Source organism: Pleuronectes platessa, chromosome 1, assembly GCF_947347685.1.
Source record: "Pleuronectes platessa chromosome 1, fPlePla1.1, whole genome shotgun sequence".
In the NCBI taxonomy this organism is placed as follows: Eukaryota; Metazoa; Chordata; class Actinopteri; order Pleuronectiformes; family Pleuronectidae; genus Pleuronectes; species Pleuronectes platessa.
Genome location: NC_070626.1, coordinates 21,683,427 through 21,710,999, shown reverse-complemented (window position 1 = coordinate 21,710,999; position 27,573 = coordinate 21,683,427). Strand labels below are relative to the sequence as shown.

The 27,573-nt window shown below is 42.5% G+C and overlaps 1 protein-coding gene across 1 annotated transcript in view; it reads left to right on the top strand.

The window, feature by feature from the left end:
- Nucleotides 1–10,454: 10,454 nt before the first annotated feature.
- Nucleotides 10,455–27,573, top strand: part of igdcc3 (immunoglobulin superfamily, DCC subclass, member 3) — a 52,348-nt gene continuing 35,229 nt past the window's right edge. The window contains exons 1-2 of the mRNA XM_053423084.1: nt 10,455–10,703; nt 17,055–17,360. Of these exons, the coding sequence (XP_053279059.1) occupies nt 10,637–10,703; nt 17,055–17,360 (373 nt within the window). The 5' untranslated portion in view covers nt 10,455–10,636. The remainder of the gene's footprint in view (nt 10,704–17,054; nt 17,361–27,573) is intronic.

The window sequence follows — 27,573 nt, the reverse complement described above, 5'->3', positions numbered from 1 at the left end:
ATTTTCTGTCGGCAAATTGGGTAGGAAGAGGAGGAGGAGGGGAGAGAGAGCGAGAGAGAGAGAGAGATGTGGGAGAGGGTGAGAGAGGAATCGTTTCTTAACCTATGACCTGTTTTGAAATAATGTTTTTCTATGCTATGTCAATATGATCACAAAGCAGCACGACTGTGTTAGTCTACCTGCACGACCTCTCAAAATAAAAATCAAACACAACAAGTCTAAAGTCCTCATTACGACGACGACACCATGTGGTCATTTACAATACTGCAATATATCACACGTACTCAAAGTTATAAATAAAGAAGAATCTATGAACTATCAAATATTTGGCAATATAATTGTTATTGATCAACAGCTTAAATGTTGCGGAGTCTCTCTCTCTCTCTCTCTCTCTCTCTCTCTCTCTCCTGTTCACTAACTATTAATTATTTTTGTTTAATAATCATATTTGAATATTTGAATTGCAGTATCTGTACTGTATATCAGCCCTTTCTAACAGTATACACACCTCTTGAGAGTGCTTTACTCCACCAAGGCTCAAAAGACCTTAGAACCCAGAACAATAGGATGGGCCTGACTCTTTGACAACTATGGTGCACATTAGTAGCTAGAATGTACATTCTCTTGTTGCACATTTATTAGTTCATAGAGCCTTGACTAGATAATGTGGACTATAACCCCCTAGTTACTGCAGGCTTGACAGATTATTGTAAAAGCTCTCAAAGTCAATTTAATATTTATACTATTATACCATTATATTTATACTATAATACCATGCAGATGACATTAGTAGCATGTTAATGTTGGCATTAATAGTTTATCAGCCATTATTAATGCCACATCTGCATGATCCATCAGCAGGAAACATGGTGACTGGGTTTTTCACAACCTGTTAACCCCAAAGTTGCTCTTATTATTGGCTTGAAGCTGATCAATAAAGCCTTGGAGTCATTGATTTATTAAATATGAATGCAGCGGTTCAGGCCTGTGTAAATGGTGTTGGATGCATGGGCCTCAGAGTGTATACATGTATACTAATAAACTGCAGCCTCAAAGGTGGATCAATGAACACTATAAGGCTTAAAAAGGGCATGGCAAGGGCATGCTAAGATTCCACCCTCACATTGTTGTCCATCTTGTTTCAATTCCATTATACTGCAACTGTTAAAATATTTATAATCCCATACCACTCTCAACACTGCACAATCACCACAATCCTTGTCAGCACAGTCTCCCTCAGAGCAGCTGTGGGAATGCACAGACCAGCTCAACTACTTACAAACCACACTGCACCAATAGCAGAGGTTAATGGGGAGGCTGGCCTCTCTGGATTTAAATGCTCCACTCAGCAGATTAGACAAATACCAACGACGGCCTTAATTGGTGTAAACTGTGCCCAACCAAAATTACACCTGCAGTTTCCATCTGATACTGAAGCTCTCTTAATGACTCTTAATGGCCCCGGCCACATACCCCAAAATAATCCAGTAGTGGAGACTATTTCCAAAAACATGTAAAACCACCCTATTACATTCTAGTGTCATTGTCGGGGATGTACTCAGATTCTTCACTCAACCAGAACTACCAGGATAACAGTGCAAATCGCAACGTTTAGTCCAAGTGAACTACAGAGGCACATGTACAAAGAATAAAATAACTTCCCACAAAGACAGATCCTATGACTGATTTATTGTATTATCATGTAGCCTAAGACATAAATATAATGTTTAAACTAACGCATCAGTCTGTAAAGTGAAAACAGTTAAACTATTGAATACACATTTAAGTATTTCAGTACGCTCCCAATCAAAGTATACTCCTGAATAAATGTGTAATGCGACAGGAGTTATCATTTAATTAATTCAAATTTCTGTAAATATTTTGGGACTTCATCTGCACCTATTTTTAGCATCAAATAGTTTTGGTCTCTTTTTGAATTAAAATTTCCAGGAGTTTTTGTAAATAACAAAGTAAACATAATTATTTGGGGATTGGACTCCTGATCAAACAGAACAGGACATTTAAAGATTTCACGTTGGCCCCTTTGACGATTCATCCAGAAAATAATAATCACAATGAAAGGAATGTAAGCGGAGTTTTTCCAAGGAAGAAACTAGTAATGGACCCATAACAAATGTAGCCATGTAAAAAGCACAATTCACCTCTAGTTTTAAAGGAGAAGTTGAATCAAACAAACAGTGTACTTTGAAAAGTAGAGTAGACAACTTTCCACTACCTCCAGTGAGCTTTAGAAACTACGGATCTTTTCTTGTGACCTCCGTTTGGTCCGCAATTCTAATCCGTTACTTTAAGGCAGAGTGAGACATCTCGCTGTTGTTTACCTGTGACATCAGTACAGACCATAGGTACAGACATGACACCTGAGAACAGCTTGACTGACGTGTCCACTGACTTTTCACCAAGCATCAGGTCAGACACGTCACGTTTCTATCGCGGCAGTTTATGTGTGAAGAACAGCCACGAGTGACCGGCTAGTTCTCGCTAGCGCTAGCATGCTAAAACGCCAGAATGCTAACAGTGTTACAATGCTAGCTGTTTTTATACGTGTGTGTATTGTAAGCCCTGGGTGCTAATATTTGAGCAATTGACCAGACAAACAATATGCCGTATCTTTAATCTAATGCTTTACGTGTTGAACACAACTTGCTGGTAGGTTAGCTAGCAGGGAGCCGTTTATTTTTCAGAGTTTTGTTGTCAGGATGTGACATCATTGGATTCATGGAAGTATTAAATTACTGCAGTTAACACATACAAGTATACAAACCTGTAGCCAATTATATAAGAAAATCTTGAATTTAACAATAAACTGCAAGTACTTACTATTTAGTGGCAACCTCATCGTGACGTCATCCATTGGTTGGTGAAGTGTCATGTGAAGCCTCTAGTTTATCATTTTGGATAGTCGCCATTTAAAGAAATCCAAGAAATATTTGTATGGGAAGGTAGAACAGGGGAAGAGCGAGGGACGCTTATACCCCTGCTCCCTGAGAGGACATGTTATTAACAGTCCATGTTTACAGCTCTATCAAAAAGGCAAGTGCTCTGCAAACACACACAAAGAGACAAACACGATCACAATCTCTTGAGTCTGGATTTCTTTATCTGTAAAACTGACTGACAAACACAACCCCTGACTCTGATCCCTGAGATACACATCAGCCAGTCTGTTGCCTCTGACATGTCGCCCTCCCTGCTGACAGACGTGGTTCTAACATAATAATCTCACCCTTCGTCCATCAAATGTCACCATCAGTAAAATATATCCCCTTAATCTGACCATGATCCATACACAACAGAACAGAACTTTGCTTCGATTCAAGTTACCTCAATTGAGGGCCATCGAGACGCCATCTATTTCCCAATATTTTAGAAAAGGTTTTCTCCCAGGTCTCCTCCTACTTGACTTATTTCAACATCTTCATTAACTCCGGTCCATTTCCAGAGCTCAGGACATTAGTGAGTCCACTCTGTTGAAGATACAAATTGACTTCTCTTTGCTGGCAGACTTTGACACAATTGACCATGATGTTTTTCTTAAATATGTGTGGTGCAAGTTTGTTTTAAAGGGTCCAGCAATCAGTCTCACGTCTGAGAAACAGAACCCTTCTTTCAAATGTGATCTCCCTCAGGTTCTTTAATAGTCCTACTTTTAATTTCACTTCATGTGCTCCCTCTTGGTTCAGAAGCACACTATTATTTATCACTAATACGCAGGTTATCCTGGTAATTTGACCTGACTGGATACTGTTAGGGCTGAACAATTTGGGAACTTGCGATTTAATATGCAATTTTTTTATTTTATCCTCTTTCCCCCCCCCCCCCCAAAAAAACATAATAAATGATTTAAATATGACCAACACAATATTAGATACATTTACTGTACAATATTCTTTCCCACATTTTTATTTAACTGCTCATTACAGAAACAAGAACAACAAATCCAGGCCTGGGAGAGGAAGTAAATACACTTTGGTGTTGGTTGCAAGCCAATCTATTATCATCAGGAACAAACCGACATCCAGGTGCCAGTCCATCATAACATGGATCAACGCTCCAACCTGGGACCAGTCTATTATCACCAGGATCAAGCCAACAAACAGGTACCAATCCTTCATAACATGGATAACCTTGATCAACGCGGTGGTCACCAGCGACCAGTGTATTATCACCAGGATCAAGCCGACAACCTGGGACCAGTCTATTATCACCAGGATCAAGCCGACAACCAGGGACCAGTCTATTATCACCTGGATCAAGCCGACAACCTGGAACCAGTCTATTATCAGCATGATCAAGCCGACAACCTGGGACCAGTCTATTATCACCAGGATCAAGCCGACAACCTAGGACTAGTCTATTATCACCAGGATCAAGCCGACAACCTAGGAACAGTCTATTATCACCCGGATCAAGCCGACAACCAGGGACCAGTCTATTATCACCTGGATCAAGCCGACAATCAGTCCATCATAACATGGATCAACGCTCCAACCTGGGACCAGTCTATTATCAGCAGGATCAAGCCGACAACCTGGGACCAGTCTATTATCACCAGGATCAAGCCGACAACCTGGGACCAGTCCATTATCACCCGGATCAAGCCGACTACCAGGGACCAGTGTGTTATCACCTGGATCAAGCCGACAACCTGGGACCAGTCTATTATCACCTGGATCAAGCCGACAACCCGGGACCACTCTATTATCACCCGGATCAAGCCGACTACCAGGGACCAGTGTGTTATCACCTGGATCAAGCCGACAACCTGGGACCAGTCTATTATCACCAGGATCAAGCCGACAACCTGGGACCAGTCTATTATCATCCGGATCAAGCCGACAACCTTGGACCAGTCTATTATCACCTGGATCAAGCCGACAACCTGGGACCAGTCTCTTATCGCCTGGATCAAGGCGGTGGTCACCAGGGACCAGTCTATTATCACCCGGATCAAGCCGACAATCAGGGACCAGTCTGTTGTCACCCGGATCAAGCCGACAACCCGGGACCAGTCTATTATCACCCGGATCAAGCCGACAATCTGGGACCAGTCTATTATCACCCGGATCAAGCCGACAACCAGGGACCAGTCGGTTATCACCTGGATCAAGCCGACAACCCGGGACCAGTCTATTATAACCCAGATCAAGCCAACAACCCGGGACCAGTCTATTATCAGCAGGATCAAGCCGACAACCCGGGACCAGTCTATTATCACCCGGATCAAGCCGACAATCTGGGACCAGTCTATTATCACCCGGATCAAGCCGACAACCAGGGACCAGTCTGTTATCACCTGGATCAAGCCGACAACCCGGGAACAGTCTATTATCAGCAGGATCAAGCCGACAACCCGGGACCAGTCTATTATCACCCGGATCAAGCCGACAACCTGGGACCAGTCTATTATCACCGGGATCAAGCCGACAACCCGGGACCACTCTATTATCACCAGGATCAAGCCGACAACCCGGGACCAGTCCATTATCACCCGGATCAAGCCGACAACCTGGGACCAGTCTATCATCACCTGGATCAAGCCGACAACCTGGGACCAGTCTATCATCACCTGGATCAAGCCGACAACCAAGGCAAACCACACAAAAACGTATCTCTGCCTTTTCTGTCTTCAGTAGCAAATGCTGTTTCATCTCAAACACAGTCTGCATGGATACAAAGCAAAGGCTTCTCGGAAAACCAAGAAACAGACTGCAAACTTTCAAAAGAAATCTAAAAGCACATTACTGCCAACCCCAGCAAACCCTCAACTCACAAAGCCAGAATTCATTAAGCTGATCGGTGACAAGGAGACAGACTTATCTGTACTGCTGAAACGGAAAACTGAGCTTACGAATCAGCTACAGCATTTTGGTTCTCAATTAACCCAGGCAGACCATGAAAGAGCCGTTGGTATTGGTGAGCTGTCCGATCATATCAAGCTGGAACGGAATACTGCCCTAGAAATAAAAAAACTGGAGAAAGAGCTCATTGCTCAATCCTATAGGAGGAAGAAGGCTGAGGCATCCCTCGGCAGACAGGTGGAGGAGACTTCTAAAATCAAAATTTCACTGAACCAGGTTAATCATGACCAAGAAAAATCTAAACGTCAGTGGGAGGAGGAACGGTCACATATCCTCTGTGAACAGGTCCAAGCAATCTGCTGCCTCAAGGTAGAGAAGATGGCGGTGCAGGAAGACCAGAACAAAGAGACACTCCAGTGGCTTGAGATGAGGTCCCACCTCCTGGAGTCTCTAAATAACACCAAGCAGGCTCTAAAGGAGAAGAAGAAAGGGAGAGAGATAACACAATCTAGGTCTGAATGTTTGAGGACATTGCTGTCCTAATTAGGTGAGCCTCAGACAAAACCAAAGATGGAATTGGAAACAATCACTCCACGTCTTTACCAGTTCTCTTTAAGACTGTGTAAAAACAATGAAAGATTTGTGGGGGTAGTTCGCCAGAGCACCTCCAGGGTAACCAAGGAGAGTTGATTGACACAGCTGAAGTTAGTTGGCCAATGAAGTCTCTCTTGATACATGTAGAGAGACACAGAGATGCAGGAGAAGACAAACGCCAGAGCTGAGCTGTCATGACAGGCAGAAACTGATAGACAACTTATGTTTTGTTGTGTTAATGTTTGCTGTTTTTCAATTAACGTGCTGAAACGGGGAATGTTCATCTCTGTCTGTTGTTGGGAGACCCCGGAGCCAACGTCCATTACCACAGTTTCTCTTAGATTACTGTTTCAATTTATATATTTGTAAAGGTTATATATGATCAAATTAAAAATAATGTTATTATGTACATTTGTCTGTCTTATTAACAGATTGTAATGGTACAAAGCCTAGAAATGATCTTGGCTCAGCAATATTTTTTTAATTTTTCCCACAATAGAGATCAGGTAGGGGAGAGCGGGGTAATGTGAGACATTTTTTACATTTGCTCCCCTCTAGGCGAACTAAAACGATATATCGGTAAAGTTTACACATTTCCCATTAATTCAGGATATTTCCTAGCAATGGAAATGATCAGGATGTCTTCTGCACAAAGGGCAGTGAAAATATGATTGTTTTTAAAAAAGTGGTCTTGTGTCTCACTTTACCCCAGCTTAGTGGGGTCTGGAAATGCCACAACATTTGAGGTCGGGAAGTTCGGTCTGGAGTCGCTCCGTTGGGGAGAAATTATGCCCGGTTCGAAAGTGACCGGGCCAATCAGATTGTCAGGGCGGGCTTTATACGATGATGGACAGATGATCAACGGTAATCAACCATGTCATCAAAGTGCGCTTGGGTTGAATTCGTTTTCAACAAACATGCCTGCCGCTGGAGAGCTGAGATGTGTAAATGCTGCATTTGAGTCTGTTTTAGAAGACATCGACAGCGCATTCATTTTGAAAGAGAAACGGAGAACGCAGAGGCGACGCCAAAGCGCCGCGCTAATCCCTATCGCCGCCGGGCAGCGCTAATAATATCACCCTTTTATCCAGTAGTATTCAAACATATACTTACTTGTTGCTCCAACATTAAGCAACAGCGTCCTTACATTTGTCTTTCTTGGTGTTGTCTTTATACAACATGTTCCGAGGATCATACAACTCACTGTACTTCTCTGCTTCAATTATTCATTTAATGTAATCCATGTTGAAGAACTTCTCCGCTGTTTGCTCCGTTAAATGTCGGGTGTCGAGGGTAAATTACGTAGTCTCCACTCAAGCCTATGTTGAGAATATGTAGCCCCCCCCCCCCCCCCCCCCCCCTCTCTCTCTATTTATCTTTATCACTGCTGTGTGTGTGGCTGTAGTGGATGGGCAGAGGGGGACATTTAATAATGTCATTGGTAAAATTAAAACTCCAGGACAACAGAAGGGGAATTCAAAGTATGGTATGCATATTTGATAATTTATATCATATAAAATATGTCATCAATATCGTTTAAAATCACTTTTCAGTGCGTTTCCTGGCGCGATACGCTTGTGTCAAGCGCAAAAAAATTTACTCGACGCCGAAACGATCGCTGCACGGCGCGAGGCAGTCTTGGCGCAGCGCGGCGCTTCAGCCTCCGGTGTGACCCGCACAAAGGTTTAACATGGGAGTGGATGGGGGCCAGCTGTTATTTAAGGCTTAGCTGCGCTTAAGCGTTGCTTTGGCGTCACTTCAGCGTTCGGTGTGAACCCGGCGTTAGTAAATAACTCATAATGCGTCGCTTAACATACGTCACATACTACGTTGCTCTGATTGGTTGTAGGTCTATCCAATTGAGACAAGAGGCTTTTTTTTCTTCTGGTTCGGATGAAACACGCCCCATAATCACATCCCAATGGAGCGGTATCAGACTCACATTCTGACTAGAATTGTGAGTAAGACACGACAGGCTAGGTAAAGTGAGACAGACCAGAGAAATCAAGGGGGTAAAGTGATCCACTTACTTTTTCCACTTTAAAACACATGTCATAATAGTTAAAATCCTGACAGCTAGATTGACAACCACACATTCCAAAACTAATATCGGACTAGTAACAGAATCATGGGGATTGGTCAATTAAGCACATTTATAATTATTATCATTAATGTGATCTCTTGCACACCCTAGCTTACCTGCACTTTGTTTCTCTGTCCAATTGGCAGGAACAGGGATATTGTTTTTCTCTGCGTATTCAAATGCCAGTTCACGGCACTTAACTGGAGCAAGGCCATGGAACTGGTCAGCTAGTTGTTTCGAGTGTTTGGCAAGCTCCTCCTCCATCTCATCTGTGAATATTCTCTTTGCCTCAGCTACTGCACCCCAGGCTACTGATTTTACTTTCCCTTTCTCTTTCTTTTTATGAATCTTTTGAGGGTTGTCTTATCAATATTTTTATCCCTTCCAGCTTTTCTTAAGGATTTCTTTCCTTGCATGACCTCAGCGGCTGCACTCTCCATCTCTGCGAGGGGTGTTTGGCCCCAGGTTGTATTCCTACTGTACAATTTAATATATGGTTGGTGGGGGAGCTGAAGCACTTGTTTGATCCAGTAGGGGGACCCAGAGTATAGTGTTGTACAGCTTTGTTATAAGGATCTTGTTTATTTATGATATAACGTGTGAAATATTGGATCTCTTTGCAGATGTAAATATAAATGTTACAAAGCAATATTTCAACTTTGTCCACCGTCCACTTACATTGACAACGGTTGCTTTAAAATTACAGCAACGTTACATTTTGTATCATCCCATGCTGTTGTTGTTGTTATTGTCCTCAGCTGTACTCTGTATATGTTTGGAGTTATGACTCTTTGGTCACAGAAATCATATATGGAAGATGTCACCATGGACATTTGGAAACTGATGAGGGTATTTTTACAGTATCTTTATAATATTTCACATAACATATTGTGAAATCAACAAAATAATGGGCTGATTAGATGATCATTAAATCACTTTTCTTGACTAGCCTGAATACAGAGCGAAAAGCATTTTACAACGGGAAATGTGCACGTTTTGTCTAGAGTCCATCCACTACTACACACCATCTGATTCATGGGACCCAGACAGGGACTGCGTTTGCTCCGCTAGGGGGCGCTCGGGTACAGCTCAACTGCGGCTCCTTTGTTGTAATTGAGTGTTAGAGGTCCCCGTTGTTTATTCTTCACATCAGGTTCACTCGTGCTGATCCTTCAGCTTTAAATAAAACACATCCACCGTACACGGACCCTCAGGACGCCGAACACGACTGTTTTTGTTATTATTAACCTATTTATTTATTTGTGATCACACTAACACCTGTCACGTGTTGGTCTGAAGTGGTTTTAAGGTTTGCTCGTTTGTCGTCATTTGTTTCATCACGGGCTTTATTTTGTATACACATGTGCAGCAAATGACACAAGGAAGATTTGTTTCGCACAAGAGTTTCCCAGATATACAGAGGATATGGTTAGAATGAAGAATATCGTCAGAGACATTCTAAATTGGCTTTAGCATTAATATTACTATTGTTATTATTACATCATAGTTCTGTTATTATGGCTGACCACTGACATCACGTTTATGTATTTCTATTATTATTAACCCTATAGCCTATAATCTATAAGTCTGTATGTGTAGAAGTATTGTTGTTATTGTATTGACATGTAGAAATCCTGCAGCTCTTGCAGGTTTCTCATGCTGTTGGGAGGGAAGCAGTCAGCCGTCGGCTCTTTTGTTCCGAGAGCAGATTCAGCGTGTGTGTGTGTGTGTGTGTGTGTGTGTGTGTGTGTGTGTGTGTGTGTGTGTGTGTGTGTGTGTGTGTGTGTGTGTGTGTGTGTGTGTGTGTGTGTGTTATTGTGTGTGTGTGTGTGTGTGTGTGAGAGAGAGAGAGAGAGAGAGAGAGAGAGGTGGAGAGAGGGGGGTCTTTAGGATACAGCAGGGTGAGTGAGGGAGGAGGAGGAGAGGGAAAGAGAGAGGAGAGCTGGATGCTGACAGATTCCTGATAGATGGTTAAAATGGCGAGAGCTCGTCGGACCCCAGTGAGCCACCAAAGTCTCGCCCTGTAGGTCGGAACATGCAGAAGCTGGAACTGGATATCTGTGTTGTTTGAAAACCCTCGTGTGCATTCGCCTCACTTTGTTTCCTGGAGTGCTGGGATCTATTTTGAAGTCTTTAAATGGCATCCACAAGGCGCCGCCGCCTTGTCCTGTGCTTTTTGGGAATACTCCTGAATTCTTTAATCGGTAAGTGGCTCTACCTTCTTACCGGGGGGGGGGGGGGGGGAGATAGTGGAGGCGGGTCCCAGTGGCAGGGTGTGATGATTCTGTGTGTAACGAAACTGCCGCTGTCAGCCCGCGGAGGCTCCGGGAGTCTGGTGCACGTTGCATGCGGCGATCAGCGGAGCACTGACCGGTGACTCTGAACTTGGCCGCTCTCCGGAGTCTGTTAGTATTTGTCGGTAGTATATGTCAGTGTTGTGCTGGAGCCTGGTGCACTGCGGGATTTGTACGCGTATCTCACTGGGGCGCTTGTTCTGAGTGTGTTTTAAAGTTTGTTGATGCATTTCAGTAGAGCTTGCAGCAGCCCAGTAGCTCCACATGCACCATACCTGCACATTTAGATGGTGCTTGATGTGCAGGCTACAGCGTGGGAATACACGGTCGCCTCGTGCAATGCAGGCAGCAGAGACTGGGTTGTTTTCATTGGTATTTTTTGGAAAGGATAATCTATTGAAACGTGTCCCACCTTTAGTAGCCTAAGTCACATTTTCAGTGCTGCAGGAGTTAGAAGCTGCTCTCCAGCGGTGGTGTCTCTTATCAGAAGTGTTTTTCTAGCTCTCCTCATGGCTGCCTTCCAATCAGGTGTCCCAGCATCAGCATGGATGCAAAACTGGAGAAACATATGTCATGCATTTTTATTCCACATGGTCTTCATGTCACCAACAAAACGGGAATTAGGTCCAATAGAGTGATTGTAATGCTCACAAAACTTTATTTAGATGCAGATTTAAATGCTGTTGAATTCAAATCCACAGTTCATATCCAGTTGTGTGACTACAGCTCCTCGAGCCAATTCTTCAGTAGTTTAATTTCATATCTGGGGGCTTTTAAAGGTGATGGAGTTCTTGGCTAGTCAGTCCATACAGCACACCACCCTGTGACAGGGTGAAATGACAGTGGTTATTGCTCCAAGGATAGATTGTATAGTGATTGCCTGCTGGGGAGAATATTTGTACAGATTAAATGTCAAGACTGTCCCTCTCCTTCCTTTCAAATTTCCCTTTTCTACCCATTGTTCTCCATGATAGACAGTTTCTCTGTTTCTATGAGAGGCCCCTTAATTCAAAGGCAGGAGAGAGTATTGAGTATTTGCAAAGCATACCACACAGGGACCCACAAAGGCCCTTACTGGAATCATAAAGGCCAGTACACAGTGGTTCATAACATTTTCAGCCAGAGGAGCGGGAACAAAAACTTCAGAAACTCGGCTGTGATGGTTGTAACTCCAATCTACCCATGACATTAAAGAAAAGAAGCTCTTTCAAGTGCGGGTCTGCCTCAGAGATTAGATTCAGTTTAGATAAAAGGGTCTTTTTTGATGACATTTTAAGTAGAGTTAACATGAGCGACAGAAGCATTAACACAAATATCAGCATTGGATCTCGTATGGACTGAAGGGTTCAAACTCTATTAGATATCTCAGATCTCGTCAGAAGAAAGTCTTGGTTTTATCAGAGTCTTTGCATAGAGTCACTGATTTCACTTTTGTTTTTAAGTTTCAGAAAAAAGGACTATCGGGGTTTAATCAAAGAATACAAGAGAAAAATGCTGAAACCTCATCATATTATGTTCCTGCGTATTATTATTTGAATCGTCAACTGTCTGGATATGTTTGGTTTATCCTGAGTAGGATTAGGATGGTAACAGAAAGATTATACAGATGAATAGCGATGTACAGTATAGGCAGTGAGAAAATTCAGGGGAGGTGAACTGTGCAACAGCTGCCCTCTGCATCTCCTATCAAGCCAGCATGTGGACTGTTTCTCAGCATTCTTGTGGTGCATTTGGCTGTTGCCGGTGTTACAGTAATTTCTGTGTAATCATTACCGAGCTGCTGCCATTACAACAGGTGATTAGCAGAGTGCTCGGAACTACATGCCCATGAGTATCAAAGGTAACTAGAAGAAGAAGAAGAAGAAGAAGAGTATTGATTCTTAAATTATCAAGCAGAATCCAATATAGGAGGAAATACAAGTATCAATGATGCATGCATCCCCCCTGGAAGTGTAATGAATGTGTCCTTTAGCCACAAGGCTTCACAGGAAAGAAATTGAGCTGTTCTCTGGACATTTAAATTGGTCATTTATACCGAAGCAGTTTCAATCATCACTTTAAATCAATATAAATGTATAACCATACATGCTGAAAAAGCAGCTTTAGGTCTTTAAAATGTTTATTTAATACTCAGCCCTCATGTGGAACACAGGTGGCGACCACTCACCTTTTCAGGGTGGAATTGCTGCTTCAGCTTTCTCTCTGCAGCTCAGTGCAGTTAACAGGATCAATCCGAAATCCTTGTCCGGCACACAAAACATTATTCTACATTTCAAACACGGCTAACCTGATGCAGCAGCAGCCTGTCAGAGCAGATTTAGTTGGTACATTTACAATATGTTACATTGATTGTTATGGTGAGCAAGAATGTAGAGTATGGCCACAGAGCTGCAACAGATACTTAGAGAGTGAAAGAGAGAACGTAATTTAGTTCTACTCTTATTTCATCACTCTTTACTGCTCCTTTAACTATGTTACATGATACTTTATGTAGTATTTAAAAGACTATACCAAAGCTGCAGTTGAGCGAATTATTATTTAAGTCTTTCAAGCAAAAGCACCAAACATCTTATTTAGCTGCTTTCCTTGGTTTTATTCACAGCTGATTGTAGAACATGAAAAACTGTATTTTTCAGAATTGTCAATGAAAACAAGACATTGATGATGGCAGCTTGTTCTCTAGTACACTGTGATTCACTGTTTTTACTGTTTCACAAACTAAACAATTATATGGCATTCTACAGAGCAAGTACCTCTGCCAAAGCCCAACAGTTCCCTTTAATTAAATCAAGCCAAATTTACACACTCACAGATGTCCGCTCCCTGAATATGCCTGATTGTTTTCATCAAATCCATGAATTATTCAATGGGAAATCAGTGAAAATGTGTGAAAAGCACCCTCTCTCGCGATGGAAAAATATCCCTGGATCAGCTTAATGCGGATCCACAACAAAATGGGACGGGTTCCTCCATGACCCATACCCTCATTCCACTAAGTTTTGTGGATATCCATAGATTTTTTTTGTGTGTAATTGTGCTCACAAACAAACAAATATAAAAATCAATCAACCAACTAAAGGACTGGGGTGAAAACAACTTACTTGGCAAATCGATAATGAAAAATAGTTTCCTGCAGCCCTGGGCTTTACCAAATCTAAACGATAACACAGCAGTGGTATCACTGGATTACCATAGATATGATGCGCAGCAGTTAAATCACTAACCTATTATATCGCCACACTTCTTCCTGTACGAAAAAGCTGCGCTGTGTCCTGAGCTCACTCCTCTTGTGTCTGCTAACTATATCAGTCTGTCAGAAGCTGGTGTGTGATCCTCTCGTTACTGTTGCAGCAGTAAACCTTTGTGCCAGCCAACCACACTTATCTGTCAATAGTAAGCCGGGGCATGAGCCACACTTAGCCAACACTTGTCTCTGGTCTCACACGGTAATCCCACATGCTGGTGTTTCTTTCCTCTGCGTGGAAAGGGCATTAGGATGTCTGTCTGTCTCCTTATCTGCCCATGATATCCACGCCCGTATAGATTCATGGCTGCGCACACGTGTGTTTCTGTGGATTGGCCACCGTTTTAGTTTTTTTTACAGCTGTGCATGTCCTCCTCTCCCTCTTCACACCCTCTGGATGCTCAGTATTCACAGATGACCTTAACCCAAACAACATAAAGTGCAAAATCCAGTCATCGACCCCTCTGTGTCTGTTGTCCCCTTATCTCCTTTGTCTCACTGGATTTCTTATGATTCACTGTTGTGCTCAAAATAATTTCCCCTGACCTTTCTTGTTTTTAACCTTCTCTGCTCTCCCAGAGCTGAGAATGGAATTACCCAGTCACTCCGGCAACGTGCTTTATTCCTGATAGGAACGCTGCAGCCCAAGAACTTTCACCTTGTCTCTGCTAATGGAAGGAACTGAAATCACAATGAGCCATATACAGCATCAATCAACTCCAAATTAATGACATTGAACACTGAGGTGACATTCTGCTGTTTGCAGCGAGGCTTGATATCATGGACAAATTTGATTAGATAGCTGAAAAATAAAAAGCCTCTGATATATTTCAGTCTCTCTGCACAAAGAAAGGTTGAATGTATAATCAATTGGATGTGCCTTACGTTGTCACATTTGTCCAGTAGTTACTTCACCATGTGTTGATTAAATCATGAAGGCTGTGAGCTCTTTGTATGCCATGTTTTTTTCTCCACTGGCCGCTTCCTGTGTGAAAACGTGATCTCTCTTGGACCAAAGGAGATGCAGCTCTGTGGCCAGCATCAGTTTGGACAACAGCAGCCAGCCCGGGCGGCGGGATCACTCCCTGCCAGCTAAGGGTTAAATATTTCTCCACCGCCACCCCCTTGTTTTTCACAAGTGGTAGCACTGATGTCTCTTTGGTCCCATGGCCATTTTACTTACCGTGCTTGTTGAGTGAAAAAAAGGGAGGGAGGGAGGGTGGGGGGGGGGGGGGGGGGGGGGGGGCATATAAAAAAGGATACAGAGCAAGAAGGGGAGAGAGAGAGAGGAAATGTTTCTTTGCATTATACTCAATATGTGATCTTCATGAGGGAGGGTGTCAGTAAATTCCTTGTCTGCACCTAAGGGACGGCATTTCTTTCTGGTTGGAATTTGGGGGACATAGGCAAAGGTTCTCTGTTTTGACCCCTGTGCTTTGCCCCCCTCACTGCCCAATCCGCTAGCCCCCCTCCCCCCAGATTCCAGGGCCCGGGGCAGAGACTGGTAGTGCTTAGTCCATCAGCGGCTGAAACATGATATCAAGAGAGCCTGCTAAGCTCCTCTTTTATAGTACCAAGTCAGGTCAGGCTGTTTACATCCTTTATTTATTGTTCTGCCACTTCCCCCTCTTTACCCTCAGAAACCACAAATACAGCAAATCAGATCTCTTTCCCCCATTATCAAGTGAAAAGCATCACTACAATAATAAAAGTATAACCGATGGAGCTTTGAGTCACAGTGTTGTCGCTTTGTGTTGGCGGGTTGAAAAGGGAAAGGCGAACAGTGATTACAGTGACAAAGTTGCTGCCACTGGTTCAAAGGTAGAGCATATACAAGGCTGTGTGTGTGTGTGTGTGTGTATGTGTGAGTGTTTATAGTACAAGCTAACACATACTCTGGATACATTCAATCTATAGGGTCCATTGAATTCCCCCCTTGACTGTAGCCTGGAGGGAGCTCAGTCAAGGGTGTTTGATTCATGAGCTGTGAGGCCTGGTGAGCTGCTTTCAGTGACGTGACATTCAGAGCAGTCATTTCTGTTTGTTTAGGTACCAGGGTTCATATGAAAAGTATTACCTGTCACATTCCCTTTTGACCCTGGATAGTAATAAAAACAAGTAGAAAAGGAATGAGCCTCAGTAACTAATACCAGTATATCTGAAAATCAACAAAATGTTTTTGATCTGATAGATCACATATAAGTCATTTTCTCCTATTTGCATTGAATTTAGAATTGAGTTTGTCTTGCCGCTGCATTTGCAAACTCTTGTGCTCAAATATACTTTCACTCAGCCATCCACATGTAGATAAAGGTGCAGGTAGATTTAGTAAACTGTCTTATAGTGAAAATAACAGTGACACATTCATAGTTGATGTAAATGTGCATGTTTGAATGGACAGGGCTCAGGGTTGCCGCTCTGGTTTTAGAGTCAGAGCGTGATATCGCCACAGTTTGAACTTGTTTAGTGAAGAATGAGCCTAGTTTTGTTTTCTTAGCATAGCTGGGTTATTGCAATGTGACGGTCAGGAGAGATGACACAAAATGAGGGAGAGATAGAGAGAGGGTCAACAGAGGTTCGTATCCATGTTACCGTTCAACACCTTACTCACCAAGCCACATGGGTACCTCTTTCCACAGCTGCTTTATTTCAGGAAGAAGTCAACTTCACTGGATTTGTTTTTTCGGGAGTTTTATAGTTTGGCCACATAAACTTAATATATCCCATCTGCTGAGAAAGGGAGATGAAAAAGCTAGTAAGCAGACCTTGAGTTTGTTTTTTATTAACAAGCTGGTTTGTCAGAGATTAGATATTAATGCTGTCCTTGTTCAATCCCACAAAATAAAACAAAAAACAAAAAAATAACAACGTTTTAGATTTAGTAGTGCAAATTGTAAATAAATAATGCTGAAGACAAGCTACTTAAGGGGAAATACAAGGGAAAATTGTATGTTGAAGGGCTTGTTTGATCCAGACTGAACATCCATGCTCAACTGTGTGTCTGTGTGTGTCCTCAGGTGTGATGTGTGAAGCGGAGCTCTCCTTCACGCTGGAGCCCAGTGACATCATCGCAGTGCAGGAGCAGCCCCTCATGCTCCACTGCCAGGTGCACGGCATCCCCCCCATAACGACACAGTGGAGGCACAACGGCCTTCCTCTAACTCAGGACCAGCATCACAGCACCTTCATCAACGGCTCACTCCTGATCGGCCACTTCCAGAAGACCAAGCCTGACGGCTCATCTGACGAGGGCGATTACGAGTGCATGGCCCAGAATTCTTTTGGGCTGGTCGTGAGCCGCAAGGCCCGGATTCAGGCAGCCAGTAAGTCTCTTCTTTGGTCTTTGGTTTTTTCTTAACTTTTCATATAAGTACATTCTTTTCAAGTCACCCTATACTGTATTCCCACTAACATGGTTGCAATGGTTATGATTTTGTATTTTTGCTGTTATTAGATGTTATCTTTCAATTTTGACTTTATCACCCTGAATGACCTTATGTTGAAATAACAACACATTCATTTGTCTGGGCCAGATTGTGTTTTTCTCTATGCTAAGAAATCATGACACACACACACACAATTTTTTTTTTTTTGGATTAATCTTTATCCGTAACAAAGGTCAACACTTTAATTGAAATATCGCCTTAAGTAATCTCATTCCAGTCCAGTCTCAGTCATCGGGGTATCGCTGTGCATGTAAATGTGCTTAATATCCCTGTCTTTGGACTCATTTGAATATTTTAATATCTTTCTTTTTAGTTTAATGAACTATCTGATGCTCATCTACAGTCCTGCTTAGAAATTCTAGCCTTTGAGTTTAGCATTAACAAGCGCTCATGCTGGGAGTCTCCATGCTGCCTTGTGTGTTCGTGTAATAAGCTTGAAGCAACCCAGCAGCCCGCTCCGTGCTTAAGGCATCAAGATCAATTTTCTCTGGCTTGAGCACCCAATCTCTTATTTGAAGTCAGATCAGCAGTTTTAAAGTGCCCATCATTTTTGCTGTAGTTTATTTACAACAGTTGTATCATATCATAGTGAGACTTTTCCTCCCGTCTCATCTCTCTCACAACTTAAACTGCATGTCTCAACTTACTTTCAATCCAAGGTATCCAGGCGGTGCACGTTGCACATTCCTCAGTGGACACGCTGAGATGATGCAACAGGGACTTCGGTGATACTGTACCGTTCCACACTGTGCTGAGTTGTGACTTTTTTAAGCCTCTGTTATGTATATACTTTAACACAGAGATGGACAAAGGCTCATGGAAGCCTGTTGATTCCTGGGCCATGTGTAGACAGCACACTGCTGTGCTGTTGTGACCAATACAGCTTTTCCCCTCAGTGGGATAGGGGGGGTTAGCACAGTCGTCTCACTGGCTGAAGGCACAAGTCACTTCATCTCCCTGCCCAGCGCTGTCAAACACATACAACCTTTTAAGGCCTCGACATAGAGTTATTCTTTTCAAAGGTCACGTTGGAGCTGCAATTTTTACCGCTTCTTTTTCTATTCCGAAATGTCAGCAACATGGCCGCCCCGTTTTTTAAAATATTTCTCACAATCATTTTGATAAAATGGGGAAAGAGCAGGAGGAAAATGAAAATCCATAGATTAATGAAAACAAGGTTTATCATAAATCCCCAAACAGGATGCACGGAGATAGCAATAGAAGGAACCAGATGATATTTGCTGCAGCATTGTATGGTTATTAGTTATTTAAAGCTTTCATATGGGGTGGCCTTTACACATTCACTTTATCATCTGGCATTGTGAATTCTGTAATCAAAATTCTGAATCAGAATGATAATCAGTTTGATTACAAGACAGTTGTGGAAATTTGTTTAAATGGTGGTAAATTAATTATCACATATAATTTCAATGTGTTACAGTGTAATGTGAAATTATAAATTATGTATCATATTCAGCATTTTATAAATTCAAGAGTTGAATACCATATGAGAATTAAAGAATTATGCAAGTGCAGAGCAATCGTCCATCTGTCTAAGAGAAATTGAATATGGATTTAATGAATGAACCTGACTTTGACCACTAGCAAAGTGCAATTATTCTTTTCTGGGCTTTGCTCTCCTGCAGACCTTCCCAGCTTTTCCTTTTGACTTGTATTGATTAAGGGGGGGGGGGGGGGGATTACAGAAAGTCCCATTCTGACCCCTGGCATCTGACCTTCTGGGGTCTGTTAAACAGTCTTTTGGCGAGGTGCTGCATGAGTAATGGCTCTCAACTCCTTAATGGAGTGTAGTTTTATCAAGGCAGCAAGAAGCAAGAAACCATCACTGTGGGAAAAATCCTCCAGAGACTTGAAAGGTCCAAAGAGACTCGAAAGATAAAAACGTCTCCCTGTATATTGGCCCCGTCTTACCCATCTTTGCCCATTACCCATCAGAGCACCTCTAGTGTTGTCCTGTTGTTCAAGATTCAATTTACCAGACTGTTACATAATCAATTTTTAAGGTGTAAATGTAACATCTCTGCATTACAGTGTGTAAAAGCAACTAGAGCTATGATATTACGTTGTTTTTTTTACTTTATTCCAGATGTTTCAAGTAATTTAAAAACCTAGATAAACCTGAAACTGTGATTAAGGTAGGTAGTCTGTTCCATATCCCCCATGAAGGAGTCATTGAACCTGGATCATTAGAAAGATATGCAGAGAAAACTTTAGTGGTAGCTTGGCTCTATACCAGATGTCCTGTGCCAGCTGAACAGCTTCAGAAAAAATTGTGACTCTGTTTTATTCAGTGTTATATACCAGATTTAATCAAAGGCTTTATGTGTTTTTAAAGGAGCTGATCTCTATGGATGATTTTGCTCCTGAACAATTAACACTGATGTAATCGTAACTGGGGAAAGCTGCCTGCAGTGGTGGTGAAATCGAATGCATGTCAATGTTTTGATGGAGAGACCCCTAGTGGCGGAAAACTGTACTTTGTCCCTTTAATATAAGGTCTTGAGCTGAGTGTTTTCTTTTAGTTTTTGAAGAGAAATGGCTCAAAACAAGTGAAATGCTCTCCTTACAAAGCTCAGTGACTAGTGTTTGTTTCTTTTTCTGTCCCATGTGTTTGTCGAGGTCGATGCTCTCTTTGTGTTTTTGAGGTAATTTGCTGTGTTATAGTCCCTCTTACAACAGAGCTCTGACTTGTACCACTGAGATGCAATGGGTGGTGTGATTACTGAAGCCTCTTTATAGCCCTCCCAGTGGATAAAGCCGCCACCGAACCCTCCACACTACCTCCCTCCATAAATTTCACTTTTTATTTGCTTGACAACCATTTGTGTGAGCTCACTGTCGGGGGCTAGTGTAGGACGGACTCCCCATCGCCCCTCTAAATCGGCAGTTGGTCCAGGAAACACTTTTTTCCTCCAAAATGTTATCTCTTTGATGGTCGGTTTTCTCTCTCTCCGTCTCTTTCCCTCTTTCCTCACTTTCTCTAGGACCTCCTCATTAGCTTAGGTTCAGGAAGCTTTTCATCATGTAGCTGAATGACAAGCCTGATACAGTGGACCCAGCTAGTGTTCCTGCCCCTCCCCCACAGCACACCCGTGTCACCAGGCAACACACCACAAAAGGCCCCCGTTACAAAATAGCTGTTAGGATCAATTGAAATGACTTGCTTTTGTCTGTTTGTCTGGAATTAATTGGAAAGAGTTGAAGCTTATTTAGGAAATAATTTATTTTTTTCCCCAGGCCCATTCATATGGGGAGATTGTAATTGACCTCAGGGACTATCCGAAAAGATTTGCCAACACAATATGAAGTGAGCAGAGAAAAGGCAAACTGTGCAGTGCAAACACGAGGAGAAGGAAAACACAAATAGCACAAAATGCAGTAAATGAACATATTATAGCTGTATTATTACAGGTATGTGCACTTAATTGTATTGCTTGCCTCACTGTTGATATAGAGCCCTTTCATTGTGAAATTGTCCTGTTAAATTGCACGGTTGTTGTTAAGTTAGGCTTCTGAATGAGACTTAAATGAAAAAGAAGAACCAAGGGGGCCATAAAGGATGAAATAGGAGGAGACAAAGTATGCCTGTAAAAGTGTCTCAGTTTATACCCATACCTCTCATTTGTGTGAATTTAACTCCTCCCAGGGGTGTGAATGTAAAGACGTGTGATGTCAACCAGGCACAGTCAGATGTGCAGCCGGGGCAAAAAGATGCAAAGTTGCAACATGCAACTTTTTAAAAGCTGCGTGGATGCTTTGCCACTAGCAGCTCAGCCTGAGACAGCGCTTAGTGAGAGTGATTTATGGGTAGCTGTTAGTTTACCTGAGAGTGTTTGTGTGCGTGCGCGTGCGCTCGGAGGGTCGACGGTAGCTCTCCATCACCCTCCGACCTTCCTGTCCCCACCCCTTTTCATGGCCTCCCGCCCGAGTGAATGCTGAAGCTCCATCCCTGCATCTCCTTGTAGCTTCCTTTGTCTGCGGACCAAACCCCGCCCTCGGTCCATCCCCCTCCCACCCTTGTCCTTCTCTGCTCACTTACCACGAAGCAAGTCATCTCCCTGTCATAAAGATCAGCCAACTAAATGCCATGTTCGAGCTTCTTCTGACATTGGAACATGAAGCCTCTTACTGTTTTCTTTCAATCCTTGCAAAATCAAAATGAGCTCATGCAGAAACCACGTGTTTGACTCTTTGACGTTATTGTTTTGCTGTATTCCTCTTGCTGATATCATTTCTCTCATTGATATTCTTGCCTTGAAAACATCACATTGTCGTAGCATGTGTGGACATGGCCTTAAGTCTGCTGTTTACCTTTCTTTGGGCAGGCATTTGGGCGGATGTTAAACCCCAGTGTTCCCCCTTGCTGTGTGGTCAGTGCCCCTACATCTGTCAGAAGGATCTTGGAAGAAAAGCTTTTTTTCCCTCCTCTCTTTTTCTGCAGCAACGAGGTGGGCTGGAGGGATGAGAGCGCTGACCTCCGCTTTGTAATTACACTGGGAACTGTTTTTTTACTGTAGACCTTTAGAATGAATTCTCAGATCTCATTGGCTGATTATACTCACCCTAGATTTTAGCTGATATAGCATTGTGAAGAGATTTCATTCCTTGTTTGCAAAATGATCTGCTTTTTGGGATTGGTTCAAAGTACTGTAGATCCTCTCTAATAGAATTAATGGTTACATACAAGCAAAGGCAAGGGTACAAAATCCAATCATGTGGTCGTCCTCCAATAAAATGACATCCCCCCCCTCACTCCCCGTCTTGTCTATCAAGATGATGTTTGTCCTCTGTGGCTTGTTTTTTCATTTTTCAGGACGCTGAATAAACAGCAATACAAAATGCCTCCGAATGAGAGCTCTGGATATTTGCATGCAACCGTTTGTCCCTCTCCCCACGGAAAAAATAAGGGAGGCGGAATCTCAATTTTTTCTGAAGATGACACATCATTGACCTTGAAGGTGAAAACAAATCACCCATGGATCCCGTACCGCCCATAGTCTACCATATTGTCTTAGTTTACTGTATATCCAGATTTCCAAACCAATTTAGAACAGTTAAACCGCGACAGATAATAACAAATCAATTACATTTCACATTCATTACTATTATTATTTCATACAGTATTGATAATGCTGCAAGGTTGGAAATAAAAAAAAGGGCATGAACCCTATCTTTTTTTGCAGAACGATCAGTACTACTCCCTCTGTCCTTGTATGTCAAGAATCAGTTGCAAATCAACAACACAATGGTCACAAATGTGCTTAGGGGATTTCAGCCATGCACAGAGCCACAGTCAGGAGGGCTATAACAAAGCTGCTTCATTATATGAGGGATGAGCTACGTGTGGAGCAGAATGTCTGCTCTAAAAATACCTGCCTTGGTAAACATCACTTAGGAAATCAAGCCTTTAAACAGGGTAGTGATACTGAAGAATGGCCACACAGTATTGGACTTATCTCATCCCTCCATCTGCATGTATCCATGATTGAAATGGTTTTTGTCCAATTTATAAATTTTCCTACAGTGATATGATAACAAATGACAAGAAAACCTAGACACGTGATACCCATAGGTCCATTAAACTCTATCTGCAAATTTTATATACACATAAAACACATTAGAGCAAATAAGTTAAGTTGATGGGCTATGTTTAGGTTTTAACCAAGGACAAATTTATGTTGAATATTAAACCCACAGAAGCATAAAGGGAAAAAAGAGTTTAGAACATTACAAACAACAGAATGAATCACAGCTGGATTTGGTTGGAGAATAAAATATATGAGTAGTATTTCTAAAGTTAAAAGTATAAGGGACCCAGAATTGAACTATGAGGAGCACCAAATGGAATGATGGCTGTTATTGCCCTTAGATTAATTTAAATTAGAGTTAAATCGAAGTATCCATTGTCACTTGATTATCACGTCTCAGAACACTTCTCAGAACTGCTTAAATAATGTTTGAAAATGATGGACAAAATTATAATAGTTTGCTTTTCAGTTTCTACTCATTTCTATTTATATGAAATTTGGCGTATACCTGACCTACCATTTCCTTCTTTAAGAGTGCAATACATTAAAAGTTATACTCGTACTTGTTTATTTCCTTTTTAATTATAATGTAAACTACTTTAAAATGTGCAAGTCGAAAACAAAACATTAACACATCTGGTGCAGCTGTAAACAGACACATCCCACACACTCATCAGGACAAAAAAGGGAAATGTGCAATTCGGATTGATGAAAAGTTGGAGAAGTTAAAAAAGAACCAAAATAAATTATGATACAAAGTGACCGATAATCTTTTAAACATCAACCTTCTGGCTCGCTGTCTTTTTTTAAGGGTTTAATTAATTCAAACATCTTATTCTTAATTTTAATGGCGCTCCTCTTGTATTTAACAGACCTCTTAAGCTCTTACCCAGAACAACTTAAAATGCAAGAGCAAACTTTGACCTTGTCATCAGGACGCTGCCTCCTCACACTGTGCCAGCTGTTCTCATCAGCTGTGTGCACTGATCACCCAGATAATGCCCATTCAGATACAGTCATACAAATCCGCGTGAAGTTAGGAAAACATCATACTTGGATTACGTGGAGACATATTTAAGTTTGAGTGAATCATTTTAAGAAATACCATGTTCGCCGCTGTGTGCGATTGTGCACGTGCAACTGATTGTGCCCGTGCTCGTGTGTGGGACACTGTTAAAGAAATCCATGTTGGTCTCCGGATGTCTCTGGGCAACCCTCCCTATTCTCCAACAAACAAATGAAAAGGGGGCCTAAAATTCCTCTTGCCTGCTTTTAAGGCCCACAGGAGGAATTCCTAAGTAATAGAGGTGAAAGGTGAAAGGAGAGAGAGCAGACGCGGGGCCAAAGGTTGGACCAGGCAGACCAGTCCCAAAGTGCTGCTTTGTGATGTATAAACACAGCAATCCTGCATTCTTTTCACCATCTAAACTTCACCTTGACCTTTGGAAGAGTTTTTTTAATTTTACTCCTCCAGAGCGAGGTGGTATTTTGGTCGGTCCACTCATCTTACTTTACCCATTATCATCATCAGAAAGAGAAAGAGGTGTAGCTGAAGGTTAGGCAACAGGGATTTATATATTCACTAGAGGGTTCTCCTAAGGATAGAGGCAGGACAATATGTGGGTTTGTGCTGAGCGTGTACGTTGGTGTTCCTGTGATCCCAGGCTTCACTAGAGGCTCGGTTAGCTCTCGCTACTGCCCCGTCACCACGCTTCACTACACTTAACAGAGCCTTTACGGGCAGATTGTGCAGTTAAAAAGCCTTTACAAGGTCTGCACCATCCACTAATAAAGAAACACAAAAACTCCCTCTTCCTGTCTTTTACCTTGGCAGACAATTTGGTTTCGGTAATCGCGTGGATGACAGACAGGAGCCGAAGCCAGTTGTGGATATAAGTAGTTAAAATACAAAGGACATGATGTTGCATTCCACTAACGATATCGCTCTCTTTGTTGTCCACACACACAAGGCCCCTCAGTCCAGTTTTCACTTTTCTGAAGCAGAGATCAGGAAATCTTTCTGTGGTGGCCAATAAAGAGTTGGAGACAAAGAGCAGTCAGTGATGGGCAGGCAGCAGCTCTCCTCTGGGCCTCTGCCACCTCTCCCCTCTTTAGCCTGTGAATGTGTGTGTTTGCATGTGTTTCGGGTACCTCTCGGAGCAGGGCAGCACCTATTGTCAGTTGTGAAATACAGGGCAGTGGAGTGGCTGGGAACAGGCAGAGGCTGTGGAGATGTGCAGCCTCTGGTAGCTCTGCTTTGTGACGGTGGCCTGAGTGTTTGTTCTCCTGACCAACTCGACTAGCTGGGGCTGGGTCCCCCCCTTTTGTCGCTGCTGACTCTGGGTGGGTGTGTTACCCCTTGAAACCATCCTCCCCCCTCCCCTCTCTCTGTTTCAGCATTGACTTAGAAATGGAGGGGTCAGAGGTTGTGAGGGGCTGGACGAGGGAGAGGGGGGTTTATCTGGGAAAATGTGACCTTTTTGTGTGCACTAGGGCAGAATACCCCTCCCCTTCTTTTTTTATTTTCCTCCCATTACGTTTCCCCTCCTCCAACGCTCAGCCTCCAGCTCAATCCCCAGTGGGAACCCATCCCCCTGTCGGATGGCCGTGGGGCAGTGGCAGTGACCTTGGCTTTGGCAGTGAAATAAGGTGTCCCGGACCTGTCACTGCATCGCAGCTCCAACCCTGCCCTTTCTCCAAACAAGCAACGCAGCAGCCTGGAAGAACAAGAGCAGAATAAGCGTATTCTCACTCACTCAGAAAGGACATTATTTGTCTCTGTCATTTGTTTTCTGCTTTTCCACAAAGGCTAAACAATAAGTCTCTGAGAACAAAAGTCAGTTCTACATAAAATTTGACTTGTTTACTTCTGGTGCTGCCTTTATGTCCAGATGGGTTTCAAGACAGGACTTGGCGGTCGATTTTGGAGTTGGTGAAAGGAAGAAACATTTGACTTGCTTCACAGTGGTATAATGATAAGGCTCTGCATTAAAGCTATCATTTATTCATTTTTTTTGCTGCACACAGCAACACGCAAAGTGGAGTTTCCAGCTTGAGACTTATTTTTCAATTTTGAAAGAGGCTTTCTGGTATTTGTGCGAATAATGAGGGAGGGTGAGTGTGAGTCTATGGAAGCTTGTGGGAAGAAATGATTGAATAGGTTTAGTCCCCCTCTCTCCCTCTCCCTCTCTTTCTCTCTCCCTATCGCTCTCTCTATCTCTCTGCATTGCAGTTGTCTTTTATATCAGATCCTGAAATAAGGGATTTCCTTTTTACCCTCCTCTTTCCATAGCTGTGGCACAGGGACAGAGCTCCAGAAGTGTTTGGGGTTAGAATACTGTCCCACACTCCACTTTGTGCGTCTGTGTGTGTGTTTGCGTTTGCGTGTGCGTGTGTGCGTGCGTTTGCGTGCGTGTGTGTGTGTGTGTGTGTGTGTGTGTGTGTGTGTGTGTGTGTGTGTGTGTGTGTGTGTGTGTGTGTGTGTGTGTGTGTGTGTGTGTGTGTGTGTGTGTGTGTGTGTGTGTGTGTGGAGTCAGTCACCAGGAATAAAATGAATTCCACAGGAACAAATTAGAAGTGTTGTTGCTGGCAGAGGATGAAAGACCTCTGGGGTGACCAGTTGTGTTAGCATGTATCACTTTTGGGAATTTGTAAAATTGACTGTTCATGGGGCGGACATGACCACTCATTATTACAAATTGTGACATTCAGCATTAGAAATTTACAGTGTGGGAATTAAGGAATTTTTTTTTAATTTCTGTGACTTGGAGAGACTTTATACAGGTTTTACAAATATTCTCTGTTAGGATTCTTACGTTTTTGGTCCTATGCCTTGGTAATCTGTTCATCTCCAGGTTCGGGGCTGTTGGTTGGACAAAATAACACTTTTGAAGACGTCAATTTGGGCTTCAGTATATTGTGATCAGTATTTTTTCTGACATTTATAAAGCAAACTTTAGATTGATTTACCAACAAAATCATCTTTACATACACCAATGATAATGGCAGTAGAGCGGATACCTCAGCCAAGGCCGAACAGTCCCCTCTAGATCTAGATTTTCACTTGGATCTGCACCAAATTGCACACACTTATAAATATCAGTCTCCTAAACATGCCTGATATATTTTTGAGAACCATTAACAATTATTCGAGAAATCGATAAAATAAAAAAATAAAAAGTCCTTTCCTGCAATGTTAAAGAAAGTGAAATCCAAAACAAACTTTAATGGGTTATATCTAGGGTCATGCCCCACCCTCCACAACATGTCATGGAAATCATTGGTGTAGTTTTTGTGTTGTCGTGCAAACTAACAAACAAATACAAGAGAAAACCACTACTATGTCATACTACAATTTATGACGTATAATAATAATAACTTTATTTACATATTGCTAAAGTTTTCTTTGACAGCAGTGTCAATTTTATCTCGATGTAGAAGTGTAGGTGACTCTGCAGCATTCATTTGACTTATCTGAGTGGCAGAGAAAGTAGGCCACAGCAAAAACAAAGTCCTGAAGTAGGCAGGGGGAGATGAAAGTG